Genomic DNA, 13,865 nt, shown 5'->3' on the forward strand with positions numbered 1-13,865 from the left:
AAATAACAATATCACAATATGACCACAATATGACCAAAATGACCAAAATGCCCATAACAGATTGTGCATAATAACAAATCTGCAACATTAACATTAACATTAACCAGTCTGCAACATTACTTAAACATAAGTTTTTGACATAGCTAACCATTAAAATACTTAAACATTCCAAAATACATTACTTAAACATTAAGAGGTCTGCAACATAATCCTTGTCATATATTAACCATAAACCATCAAGTAGCTTTCCCCTTGCCTTTGGCCTTTGTGTTTCCCTGTGGCCTTTTAGAGCTTGTTGATTGTTGTGTTGGTTGACTTGACTCGTTTGTCATCCTCCGTGGCCTCTTAGAACCTGTTAACTGCTGTGTTGGTTGACTTTCTAGTGTGGCTTGAGTTGACCTTGTTGACCTTCCCCTTGCAACAGTTTCTGATGTGGCTTGATTCTTAGATGTCTTAGGCTTTGTACAAGTTCTAATGTTATGACCACTTTCTTTGCAGTTGCTGCAACTCATTTCTCCTCCATGTTTTGTCAATTTACATGGGTTCTTAGGATCTTCATGGGGATCTTTCTTTCTTTTTGTCTTTGGTCTTCCAGGTTGACTTTTGATGGGAGGAGGGTCCAAAGGATAATCAACTTTTGGCCAATACCATTCACTAGGCAAGGGTGGAATAGTGTATGAATATGATCTTAAATATGTATCCTTAAGATAACAATCACTAACAAACTGTTCAGCATTTCTTCCAAGAAACCCAGCAACTGAACACACATGCTTACATGGTATACCTGTAAATACAATATTTGTTATTCACCTTTGGAAGACCTGTCATAAATAACTTAATTATTGAATTATTGAACGATAGTTAACATACCTGTTAAGTCCCACTTTCTACATGAACATGTCCTGTTATTCAAGTCCACAGCAAGATCATCAGCAAAATCTTTAACTTGGAACACATTATATGCTGATGGGAACACTGCACATTTATGGGCCCACTTTTTTGCTCTATCAAGTTTTTTTTGTATCCTTGGGCACACAACCACATCTTCAGCTAACATTTCAGAATGCTTAGTAATTATCCTAGTCATTGTTGTGAGCCTAATTGATTCTAACATGTCTATAATATGCATAGCTCTTGCCTCAACTATGGTTCCATTAAAAGTCTCAGCCATGTTACTCACTATGACATCACAACATGTATTACCCTTAAGAAAGCACCTTACAAAGCAATTAGGATTCTGTTTCATGAAATCATCCACTGCATCATTTGATATTGCTCTCATCTCTTTGATAGCATCATTGAAGTCAGGCTCATTATAAGCCCTACATGTCTGCCAATAATATGTCTTTAACTCTTTACCCTTAAACTTCTTTTTCCAATTTGCAAAGATGTGCCTTGCACAGTTTCTATGCTCTGCATTTTTCCAAATCAAATACACAGCATTCACTAATCCCTGTCATATAAATATAGAGAAACTTTAGACATCTAGAACTTACAACTTATAACTTAGATATTAACAAAGTAAGGTCATACCTTTTGTTGGTCAGAGATAAGTGTCCAGTCCTTTCCACCATCTTGGACATCTAGGCATTTTCTTAGTTCTTCCATGAACCATTCCCAACTATCAATAGACTCACCTTCAACAACAGCCCATGCCACAGGGTACATTTGATCATTAGCATCTCTCCCAATTGCAACCAACAACATACCACCTAAAAAGGTCTTCAAAAAACAACCATCCAAACACAAAATCTTCATACAACCTTCCAAAAACCCCCTCTTCACCCCATCAAAACACACAAATAATCTAAAAAATGTCTCCAAGTTTGAACCTGGGTCCTGGGTATTAAACCCTGGTGGAGCAGTTACCAAATTAAAGGTTGAAGTTGGATTTATTTGTTTCAAAGCTGCCAAGTAGGACCCAATTTTACTGTAGTGCTCCCTCATTGACCCGTGAAGCATCTTAAATGCACAATGCTTGGCATTGTAAGCCAACCATTTACGTATAAGAACCTTATATTTCTCTTTAACTGCATCCTGGATCTCTTTACCTTTCCATAGAGGTTTAGCTTTGAATAAAGGCAATAAGTCTTTAGCTATAAACTTAGCACTCAATTGTCTATTCTTTACCATGTTTCTCTGACAGTTGTGCTTACTATTAATAATCTTAACCATATAGCAACTCTTGCCCTTGTGAAATGAACAATATAGACTAAATGGACACCCTTCCACACATTTGACACCTACACGTCCCCCTCTACTCTTGTTACTTGTAGCAATGTAAACATTTCTACCATTTGTGACAGCATAATTTGAAACTGCTTCTTTGAAAGCTTCCCTAGTGGGGAACTTTATCCCAACAACCCATTTAACTTAGACCAATTAGTTTCTTCACTTACAACTGGAACATTTTTTTTTTTGTTTCTTCCCTCTTATGTCATCATCTTCACTCTCTCTAGATGTGTCACTATAAGCTTCAGAATCTTCAGCACTACTAGATGCTTCTTTAATTGCATCAGCGGATTGTTTTAGACACTCTTCAGGTAACTTCTTTTTTGTTTTAAGATCTTTCTCATTCACCTCTTGTAACTTAGCAACTGAACCTATCCACTCATCATCATCTTTCTCAGATCCATCATCATCCAAATCATCAAATTTATAAGACTCATCATCAGAATCATCATCTTCTGAACTCTCTAAATCTGACCTACCACTCTCTATTTCATCTTTATTTGTGTCAATTGGTGGTGGTTTAAGTGTGGTGTCTTTAACCTTAACTAGAGATCCAAGTGATAAACTAGTAACCTTAGCTGGTGATTTAAGTGTTGAAGTTAGTGGAACTTGTTTTCTAGCTGTGAGCTTGGAGTACCTCTTAACCTTTGAACTAGGGCTCAAGCAAACTTCTGGTTGGCTAATGGGCTGGGCTTCATATATATTTTGTTGGGCTGGAGAGAAAATGGGCTGGGCTGGAGACTTAATGGGCTGGTCATCAGAGATAATGTGCTGGGCAGGAGAGTTAATTGGCTGGGCTTGAGGGTGACTGATATCGGTTGTCGTTTTCCTTAACTTATCAGCTTGAACATATAAAACCAAACCTTGTGCAGACCTGGAACTAGAACTAATCAAAGACAACATCTCAAATACTTCTTTATCACTAACTAATAGCTTTAAACGACCATCACCAGGAATCTTGGAATACAACCAAAGACCATCTTTCGATTTGTATGAACCAAAATTCTTTGCATAATCCAATAACTCAAAGTATGAAAGTTTGTCAACATCTAACATTAATGAAGTTTTTTTTTTCCACCAACATACCTTAAAATCGGTGGTGCAACTTCAAATGCCCCATTAGTGTGGAAGGAAATACGTACTTGATTATCCATTGTTAAAATTAGGGCTTCTAACCTGTTCGATCGATTGAAGATGATGATTCAAATGCCCCACAACATATTTTGTAACCTGTTCGATCGATTGGGTTCTTGATCGATTGGGTTCTCGATCGATTGGAGATATCGATTTGGGGATTTGTATTAAATTATCATCTGCTGATATTATTATATATTCAAGGAGGAGAAGGGTTTTTTGTTACTAAAATACACGCAGGCAGCCACGTCAAAGTTTTTTAACACGTAGGATGGACACGTCATCTAAAACATAACGGAGTTAGTACTCGGTTAGTCGTGGACTGGTGGCAGACACATGTGTGAAAGTTGGGACCGTTGGCAGTTAAAGTGATAGTTGGGACCAGCGCCGGAAAAAATGAAATACTTGGGACCAATAAAAACCAATAGTCCTTTAAAATAACAAAACACCATAATCGAAAAGGACCGAATTTAGCCACATATCATTGTGAATTCGGTTTAAAAACAACCTAGGGATTTCTTAAGGAATTTCCCAAAATAAAAGACAATCTACTTGATTTAAATTAGTTAAGAAAAGTATTTTGAGGGTAAGGCATAGCCTCGGAGTTGTGTGTGTGTGTGTGTGTGTGTGTGTGAATATAATAATAAAGAAAGATTAAATAATTATCTAAGAAAGATGTAAACAAATAATTTGAACACATAAGGCAAACATATAAGCTAGTATGAGGCTCCTAAGCATGTTACTAAGGCACCCATAACGACCTATCTTAGACCTGGATCTGATACCAATCTGTCACACTCCAACCTAAGGCGGAAATGCCGGGGCGTGAGCTAATTGCTCACAGCTCTCAAGTTACTATCATTGAATAATTTTAATGTGACCATATCTATTTAATTTAATTAAATATTCAAATAAATCAAATACAAAACAAGTAAATAATTCAAAAATAAAGTAATTAACAAGATAATTAATATTTCAAATTAAACTAAGTCTTGATAATATCTCTTCTATCATAGCAATCTTAAACCTTCAATAATTCGTGATAACCAATTCACTCGATGACCTACATATGCGTATAAAATAGAAATAATTTTGTCAACAACACATATTGAGTGAGTAAAACACCAGTAAATTTGAATACAATATAATATATAAAAGAAAACAAATATTGTTCCTGTGAGATAACAACTAAGCTATACAATGTACACAACTCAACAGATAATAAAGAATGGGCTAAATTGTTGCCATGAGAATCGGGCATTGGTTACCAAAAATGAGTTGTCGGTGAAACCATTGTCATGCAATTGGACGCCAGCCACTACAACGGTCGTATGATCATACTATTACAACGATGGATCTCTCCGAATGTAGTAAAATAAATCAAGTAAACATATAGCAAGTTCGGCATTAAACTGATATACACACAAGGATTAAACAGTTGCAATTGAATACTATATAGTAGGTAAATAAATACGTATATTTCCCTAAAAAGGATTAAAAAAATAAGTAAAAAGGGAAGTGAAATACTCACATGATCAAATACGCAAAGTGAGAATGATTCGATATGAAAGCGATAAATCACGTTGTAAGGCCCCGGTCCCGATGCCCTACTTTGGCGTTGGATTACTTATAAACACAGTTCTAAATATCAGAGTTAATTAAAACCTTTCGCGAAATATAAAACTTTCACCATATATTACATAATCATTGAAATCTTTTCATAACAACCAAAATCTTGTCTTTAACATGGTACAAAAAGTCATATTTAAACATCATAACATTCTTCTATAGATGCCAGCTTCTTCAGTCCAATTCCATGTGTCTTCATTCAAGCAAGCTGCCTTAGCCTATTCACCTGCGTGCATACTAAAAGTCAGCTACGCTGAGTGAGTTCTAGTTAATCAGGCAACATACAATACATTCATATATTACATAATTTTCTTGATTTACTTTATTTTGTACATACATAAGTATATACCTTCATTCTTATTTTAATTCTTTCTTTCATTCATACTTTCATATTTTATCTTACTTTACATACAGGCTTATACGTTTAAAGAGCCTTTCGCCCTATAACCTCACAGATATTATTAGGGTCTACCACCCTCCTTCACATATATTCTTAGGGTCTAACACCCCTTCACTGATATTATTCGGGTCTGCCACCCTCCTTCACAAATATTATTAGGGTCTGCCACCCTCATTCACAGATATTATTAGGTTCTACCACCTCCTTCACAGATATTATTAGGGTCTGCCACCCTCATTTCACAGATATTATTAGGGTCTGCCACCCTTTTACCGTCAATTCATACATACCTTCCTTTTCTTTTATATTTATATACTTTCATACGTACTCTTCATCTTTTCCATATCATTCACATATCATACATATATCATACATTCATCATTCATATACATTCATATATCATACATACATCATTCATAAGCATTTACATAACATATACTTACCACTTAAGGTAAGTTTATTAACTAATCACATTGAATATGAACACGGTCCCAAAAACATAACAAGGAAATGGGGCTAGAAACTCACCTATATCCTTTGCTTCTCAGAGTTAACTATGATACCCCTCCTAAGCTGTGCACGGCTAACTGTGTAACAATCATAGTATCAATTATCTACTAATTATATCATACTTCTAAGTTATTGTAACCCCTAGCTACTGGGGTCCGGGGGCAGCGCCCGTGGCAGCAAGGTCTAGGGGAAGCAACCCCTAGCAGGTCCAAGAGTCCCTAGCTGGGGTCGAGCTGCAAGGTCAGCTTGAAAAAATTTTATTTTCATTAACAGTCCTCTCCTAAAAATTCATCAGAAAGTTCTAAGTTTGGACTAATCTAATGAAATTCTTACTTTTCTATTCGAATGACAGATTCCAGTCGAACGGACTTTCTATTCGAATGGCAGATTCTATTCGAATGGACTTTCTATTCGAATGGCAGATTCTATTCAAATGGCAGATTCTATTTGAATGGGAAATTCTATTAGAATGGACTTTCTATTCGAATGTCTGGCTCTATTTGAATGGACTTTCTATTCGAATGGCAGGCTCTATTCGAATGGACTTTTTATTCGAATTGCAGATTCTATTTGAATGGAATTTCTATTCGAATCGAATCACACATTTGATTCGATCACTATTACATTCCTTTGATTCAGGTCTCTTAAGGACCCGATTCGAACATGGTTATATTTTCAACACTTTTCGGCCTTTTCTTTTGACTCGGCTTGCCAGTTTTGCATAAGGAACTAGCCTTGGTCTATAACTACCTTGTTTCCTTGCGTTAACACAGTCCAAATGTCTCCCGTTTGTCCCGTTTCGTTCCAAAACACATCGTTTACATACATCGTAATCCTTTAACGTAGTTTAAATACCGTTTCATCATTTAACCATTACTATTTCATCCCTCAGCCAAGATCTAGCTCGTTTGACACTAAAGTTTAAAACTTTATTGGTTTCCAAACCCGGTTTAGCTAGATCTTCGTTAACGGGTTGAACAAGTCCATATTTAATATCAAGTTTGCATTTGTATTGCATAAAAATGCCCGATTTGCCTTCATATTAAATCCTAGGGCATACCGACCTTAAAACCTAAATCTTTATCTCAAAATCGTACATTTTGGCGTATTGCGGCTACGGGTTAGCTTCAACACGTGACTAGGGACGTTTTTCATGCTTGAATGATGAAGATCTAGAACAAATATTCTTTGTTTGGATTCAAATATGAACCGTAAAGGGGAGGAGTGTTTGTGTGTGTTTATGAGTGTGTTATGGAGGCTAGAAGATAAGAATGAAGGTTTTAGGGAGGTTTAAGAGGTTTATATACCCTTAAGCACATGGACCTAAGGCTCATTACCATCCCCTATTCCATCTTTCTTTATCCAAGCCCACACTTCATTATTTTATTTAACTTAACTAAATATAAACACACCCTTAAGTAAATTAAACTTCTTTTCTTTTATTTATTATTATCAAAAGTAGGGTGTTACACACATTCTTCGGGGAATTAACGAAGAGAAATCCTTATTACAATAATTGCAGAAAATAAATACGAATTGAATAACGAATCTAAAACTAGATAGAGATTTAGAACTTTGATGATCGAGTGTGTTCCCGCGAAAGTTAAGTATTACTTCAATACATCAAGATTATAATACATATATTTCTTATTATAAAATCTTATATTTATAAAATACTTAAATAAATATTTATAATTTTTGAATAAACTATATAGAGAGATTTGTTTTGAATAATTATTTCAAACTAAAAAAATACCTTTAAATTAATATTGTAAATAATGAATAATAGATAATACATAATAATATTTATATAAAATTAAAACCCTTTTATAAATTAAAACCTTTAGCAATTTTTAATAACTAAAATATATATACACACACACATATATATAAGAATATACACATATACACTTTAAATCAAAGTTCGGTGACGTGATCGATTAATATGTCGGTTTTATAAAAATATTAATTATTTAATGATTTTATAATATTTACAATATAAATTTATGATTTAAAAAAGTCTATATAATACAAAAAGAGTTTTAAAAATGAATGCCAAAAATATCGGGCTAGGGGTGGCTGGAACCCGTGCCCCAGCCAAGCCAACCAAAGGCACGCACACACCAGCCACGCGAGCTGGTGTGTTAGTCTGTTGTATCACCGAAACCAAATTATAAAACCACAGACAAAATACCCAGAATTAGTATAAGAACACTAAATCATCAATCGACCAATCCGTTATACGATTGGCCGATTGACCTTTAGTTTAATGACGAGGATGCAACGACGATCCAAGTCATATAATTGATTTACCTTAAACTATGATAACTGTCTCGTTAATTAGAACGATGAACATCCAGCATGAACCCGATGCAAACATCATACTAATATGTAACAAAAACGAGATTAACCATATGGGTATTGTTGGCGAGGCTATAAGGATTGTTTCTGCAGCTTTAAATGTATTATGGTAATCGATATATTGTATTTTGATGAACGTGTTAGGACGGTTTAAACGTATCATTAATCCGTATCATTTATGATTGTTATTGCCTAATTAACTAGTCGGTGAGGCCGATTAAGGTAAGAAGGATAATATTATTGATCTTCCTTGTTTATGATGTAGATTGCGGTCCAAGCTAGTGATTCGGGTATCCGGTGTGCAAAACGGGTCTCGGGTATGGTTAGGGTAAATGGGTTTGATAAGATATTTTAACAGAATTTGCATTTTAGTCCTTGAAGTATGGAGATGGAAACAATAAAGGGTTAACGCTTAGTTAGGGTTGAAATTGTATATGTTTGAAAGTTGATTATATATATATATATATATTAAATAAATAATTAAACAAATAATAATAAAATAATGTTTTGATAAATGTGATATTTTTTCTGTAAAAATTTCCCGAACGTAGAAGCGGGTCGGGTATTGGTTAACAAAATAATAAGTGAAATTTCTGAGTTGTTACATCACTCCATCTATGTCCCTTACTTGGCCATGCGCTATCTATCACTCGCGCAATATGTTCCTTACCTGGCCATGCACTACCCCTCCCGATATATATATATTTCTCTTACCTGGTCATGGCCATGCACCCTGTTTCTTGGCAGAGCCCAACGCATGTGGCTATTATTCAAGGCCTTGTAGTGATAATAATTAAAACACTATTGGTCGTTCGGCCGAGTGTCACTGGCGTCAACGGTGGAGCCAAAGATGATGCAACGAGTAGGGTAAGATTGACACCGTTCACCATGGTTATAATATCGAAAGAAAGTTGGGGTGAGGATAAAGGATTGTTATGACGATGTATTTATAGGTTTTGGAGGGGTGGCGGTTATAGGTGTTTATGGTGGTTATGGGTGAAACGACGCAACAATTAAGCAACTGACAAATCGTTAGGCGCCAAATTGTGTTATATATTTTCTTGAATTATTATTTAACTATTTTTAGAGCCCATGTCACACTGTAAAGCGAATAATTACATAGCGTATATGACAAAATGCATTACGTATATGTTTGTATTTATACTATGTGTACATAAATTGATTTTGTGTATATCACAAAATGATTTTTTTAAATGAACTTAATAAAGAAATGAATGTGCAAAAACGTACTCAAGAATGCTTCTTTCTATTGAAAATTTCATTCTCAATATCATGTATGTATAATAGAAAAATTTTGGCTATGAACCAATTTTGGAAATAAGACTTCTTATACGATACTAGTTCTAACCACTCAGCCTAAATACAGAAGGAGTGTTACCTTTATTGATATATTTATCAATTTACCACCCATCAAAGGAAAGAACATTAATTTATAACGACATATGTTCTTCAAGAACTGTATTTTTCTGAGCTGCACTATGAAAATATATTTGAGAAGTTTTAGGGGTTTCTCGACTTTGTCATACTGGCAAAAATAAAAATAACATTTTAACCCATTTAATTTTGTGAATATTTTGTTTCATTTGAGCATAGTTTTACATGACATGCTTCTCATACAATGTTTGATCACCGTTGAAAGAAAAGTTAATGCTGACATAAATATTTCAAATTTTATAAAAGTTGGAAACATTGATAGGCATGGAGGTGGTATGTCGAAAGTGTTTGTATTTTTTCTTATATTTTAATAGTCGAGGGGAAAACAGTCAAATTGCCAAATCCCGAACATTTTGATTATTTCCAAAAATGCCCTTGAAAATAAATTTGAAACCCGAATCATGTTTATAATTCTAACTTTCACACGTTTGACATTTTCAAGTCAAGACTTTGAACCCATAAAAAATTTGACGATAAATCAATTTGCATTATCAAACTTTTAAAAATACTCAAAATTCTCATTTTTGGCCTGTAACAAATTTTAACCTAAATGTAGTTAACTTGTACCAAACAATCTAGTTACCAACTTTTGACCCATGAAAAACAAATTTAAGTTCCACAAAAAACCGAAACAATCCTTGATTAAAACTAAGAAATTAAGTATAATAAACTTTGTTATGTCTAAAAGTGATTCGTATATACTGTCCTTACATTTTAACTTGGACTGTTCAATGGGTAAGACCCGACATTTACCTAATACCCTACCCGGGCCCTTTACCCTTTTAAGAAGAAACATGGACCTGAGACCCTACCATCTAAACCATCAAAGGGTCGCGTATAAATAAAGGTTTCAAGGGTCCAACCCTTTACCCTTTAAAGCAGTAATCACATCTCCTTTTTCTGGATTTACTACTTGCATCTCTCATATATGACTTTAATATATGGATACTAGAACAATTATACTTTTATTTAATAACATAGTAAAGTCTAACTTCGAAAGTTTATCAACCATTTGAACTGATGCAAATAATATTCACATTAACAAATTACAAGTAGAAAACAATTCAATGATTCCCATATATATGTTTCCAATCAATAGTAAGGCCATTTATTTTTATTTTTCTTAATAGCTGGAAAATTTTTGATGAATCATATATGATATACAAACCACTTAAGGTAAGTGAATTAACTAACCACATTGAGTATGCACATAGCCCCGATGTAACCTCCCGTTTCTCGTTCAGTTAAAAAAAATAAAATATGAGTTATTATGAGTTGGGCTAGTGTTGAGTTAAATAAAAACTGGGTAATGGACTTGGATTAATAAGGAAAAAAGAAAGACCATGGGATTAAGCCCATGACCCACGATATAAATACATTAATTATCCATTAAATCCATTCATTTCACTCATTCTATACACCACCCAAAACACACACTTAAGCTATCTCTCTCTCCCCCTCTCTCTTTCACTCTTTCTCTAACCGAACCCAAGAAGGTAACCGAGCTTTTATCCGAAGTAATGATAGTATGATTTTATATAGATTCAAACCCGCTAGATCTAGTCGCGAAACGAAGAACTAACACCCTAAACCATTAAAGTTACGAGATCCGGGTAAAATCGGGTATAAGCCGATCAAAAGCTAAGCTTAGGGGTCACCCTAGCTCGGATCCGGATCGAACGGGACGAATAAAAGTGAAAAATAGTGGAAAAACGAGTGAGATCTCGCTTTTCCCGCGATGATGGCGCTGGAAAGGCGGCGCCAATGATTAGGGTATGATTGGGGATGTTTGATGTGATGTCTGACAATCTGTCAGAAACCTAACCCATTCGTTACGTAAGACTAACGTATGAACCTTCATTCATTAGGCTCATTCTCTAAGGAAAAGTAATGAATGAGTTGCAATTCGTTATGCCAATTCGTTAAGAAAGAATAACGATTGAGCTTCATTCGTTAAGCAATTCGTTATGATCATTCGTTAAGTCGCTACGGAGAAATAACGAATGAACCCTCATTCGTTAGAAGGTCCATTCGTTATAAAGGTTCAATCGTTATAAAGGTTCATTCGTTATGAGACCCTTTCGTTATGAAATAACGAATGATTACTCCCTTCATTATAGAGCCCCCATTCGTTAAGAAACTGAATCACGAATTAGATATTAAGAACTGGATAAGGAATTACACTTTGAAAGAATGATAGAAAGGTCCCTGGACTTAGAATAAAATGATTTAATTACATAGAAGCCCCTAGACTTTATTAATTAATGAAAGATACTTTAAAGATTAATGAGTAACGATTAACTAACCGGTTAAAAAGATTAATAAAGTAAAATCGACTTCGACGCTTAGGATTAATCAAGCAAACAATTAAGAATAGCTAGAGTGGTATTTAATATTATGTTTATTAAACAGTTAGTTGCGCACAGCTAAAGAAAGGAAGAACCATTACCGGTGAACATAACCGAACTCAGGTGAGCTTCTAGCCCCATTTCCTTGTTATGTTTTCGGGGCTGTGTGCACACTCAATGTGAATGTTAATACACTTAACTTAAGTGGTAAGTGCATGCTATATATGATATATGTGATAGAATGTATGAATGTAATAAATGAATGCTTGTTAGTACGTGAACGATATTCGGATATTGCATGTATCTTCAAGGAGTATGGTTGTTAGATGAAAGATATGAAGAACTCATAGGGTGTTCGTATGTTACGATGTAATTATCGTATATGTGAGGTATGTGTAAGCAGGTACATGAATGGTATGTGAGATCTACGTCCAGCATAGTAAGTTAGGATGGCAAATCCCTCTAAACTTCTATTGGACCTAGACTCGATATGTGATAGCATAAATAAGTACTGTGAACCTTATTAGAGTTCCTTACACGGATATTATATAATTTAGTATGTGTTCCTTCTATGGGGTACCCTCTATGGACAATAAATATGGTTCCTTCTATGGATAAGGTATAGGGCTCCTTTTATGGATAATGTGTAGTGGTCCTTCTATGGAAAATATATAGGGTACCTTTTATGGGTAATGCTTAAGGATCCTTCTATGGACAATATCTAGGGATCCTTTTATGGATAGTTTATATAGATCCTTCTATTGATGATACAAGTTGTTACTTCTATGAACGATAGTAATTGTTCTTCTAATAGATATTATGCGATGGTCATCTTAAGGATAATTATAAAGTGTCAGGAATGAAGTTCGGTTTAAGTATGAATATGTATCTTCGGATACGTATACGTGAATGTTTCAGAATGTATTGTATGTTGCCTGATTAACTAGAACGCACTTAGAGAAGTTGACTTTTAGTATGTACGCATGTAATTATGTTTAATGAGTTGGCATGAGGATGGAACATGGCGTGTATTGAACGGCTGGCATATGAAGATGGAAAAAATGATGTTTTAGATATGATGTTTTATGTTATGTTTTAAAGAAAAGTTTGAATGTTTTGTAACGAATGATCGAAGTTGACGTTTCCACGAAAGTTTCAATTAACTATGATATTTAGAACTGTGTTTATGAGTAAATCCGATGTTCAAAGTAGGGCACCGGGATCGAGGCCTTACAAGTTGGTATCAGAACATAAGTTCGAGAGAATTAAGCATCCTACATGCTTAGACTTGAACAGAGAATGAGACTTAAGTAAGAAAAGAAAGAAGATGCTAGTTCAACAAAGTCATGTGTCGATCAAGCAAGCTCGGCAACGGTTAGTTGCATGATTAAGTTCATGTAAAGATTTTAAAATATATGTATATGCATGTTAAATGAAAGTGGAAGAATGTATGATGTTAGCTTAATTTCTAAAGAAATAATGTTTGTATGCTAAATTAATTGCTAGGGAAAGAATGTGTGTGTGCTAGCTTAATTGCTAGGGATAATAATGTAGGTTATATGTATGTTTACATGATTGTGTGAGAAGTAGGAACTAGCACAAGTGAAATCATAAAGGAAGTACGTAGAACCTGAGGTGTAATGTACATAGTTAATTACACTTGGTCACTTTCATTAACTACTAACCTTATGAATCATGTGCTATATAATTCATATAGTGATAACATTCGTGTTTCCTTATAGATAAGATAGATGACTGATACAAAGGGATAAGCACGAGGAGGTCATACTGGATGC

General features: G+C 34.6%; 1 protein-coding gene across 1 annotated transcript; it reads right to left on the reverse strand.

The window, feature by feature from the left end:
- Window positions 1-236: 236 nt before the first annotated feature.
- Window positions 237-2,133, reverse strand: LOC143595867 (uncharacterized). The gene is made up of 4 exons (XM_077074785.1): window positions 1,833-2,133; window positions 1,534-1,712; window positions 871-1,453; window positions 237-757 (listed from the first exon to the last, which is right to left on the reverse strand). The coding sequence occupies exons 1-4, from the start codon at window positions 2,131-2,133 to the stop codon at window positions 237-239; spliced, it is 1,584 nt and encodes a 527-aa protein (XP_076930900.1).
- Window positions 2,134-13,865: the final 11,732 nt, after the last annotated feature.

The sequence above is a fragment of the Bidens hawaiensis genome, unplaced genomic scaffold (assembly GCF_021521415.1).
Source record: "Bidens hawaiensis isolate Kalapana, Puna unplaced genomic scaffold, B.hawaiensis_p1.1 tig00045596_1, whole genome shotgun sequence".
Taxonomy (NCBI): domain Eukaryota; kingdom Viridiplantae; phylum Streptophyta; class Magnoliopsida; order Asterales; family Asteraceae; genus Bidens; species Bidens hawaiensis.

What these genes read in the sequence shown, in the direction of transcription:
- LOC143595867 (XM_077074785.1), bottom strand. Translation starts at nt 2,133, where the DNA reads ATGGTAAAGAATAGACAATTGAGTGCTAAGTTTATAGCTAAAGACTTA. An exon ending in GTTTAATACCCAGGACCCAG is followed by an intron (nt 1,713 to 1,832) that starts GTTCAAACTTGG and finishes AGACCTTTTTAG; the next exon opens with GTGGTATGTTGTTGGTTGCA. An exon ending in TAGAAAGTGGGACTTAACAG is followed by an intron (nt 758 to 870) that starts GTATGTTAACTA and finishes ATGTGTGTTCAG; the next exon opens with TTGCTGGGTTTCTTGGAAGA.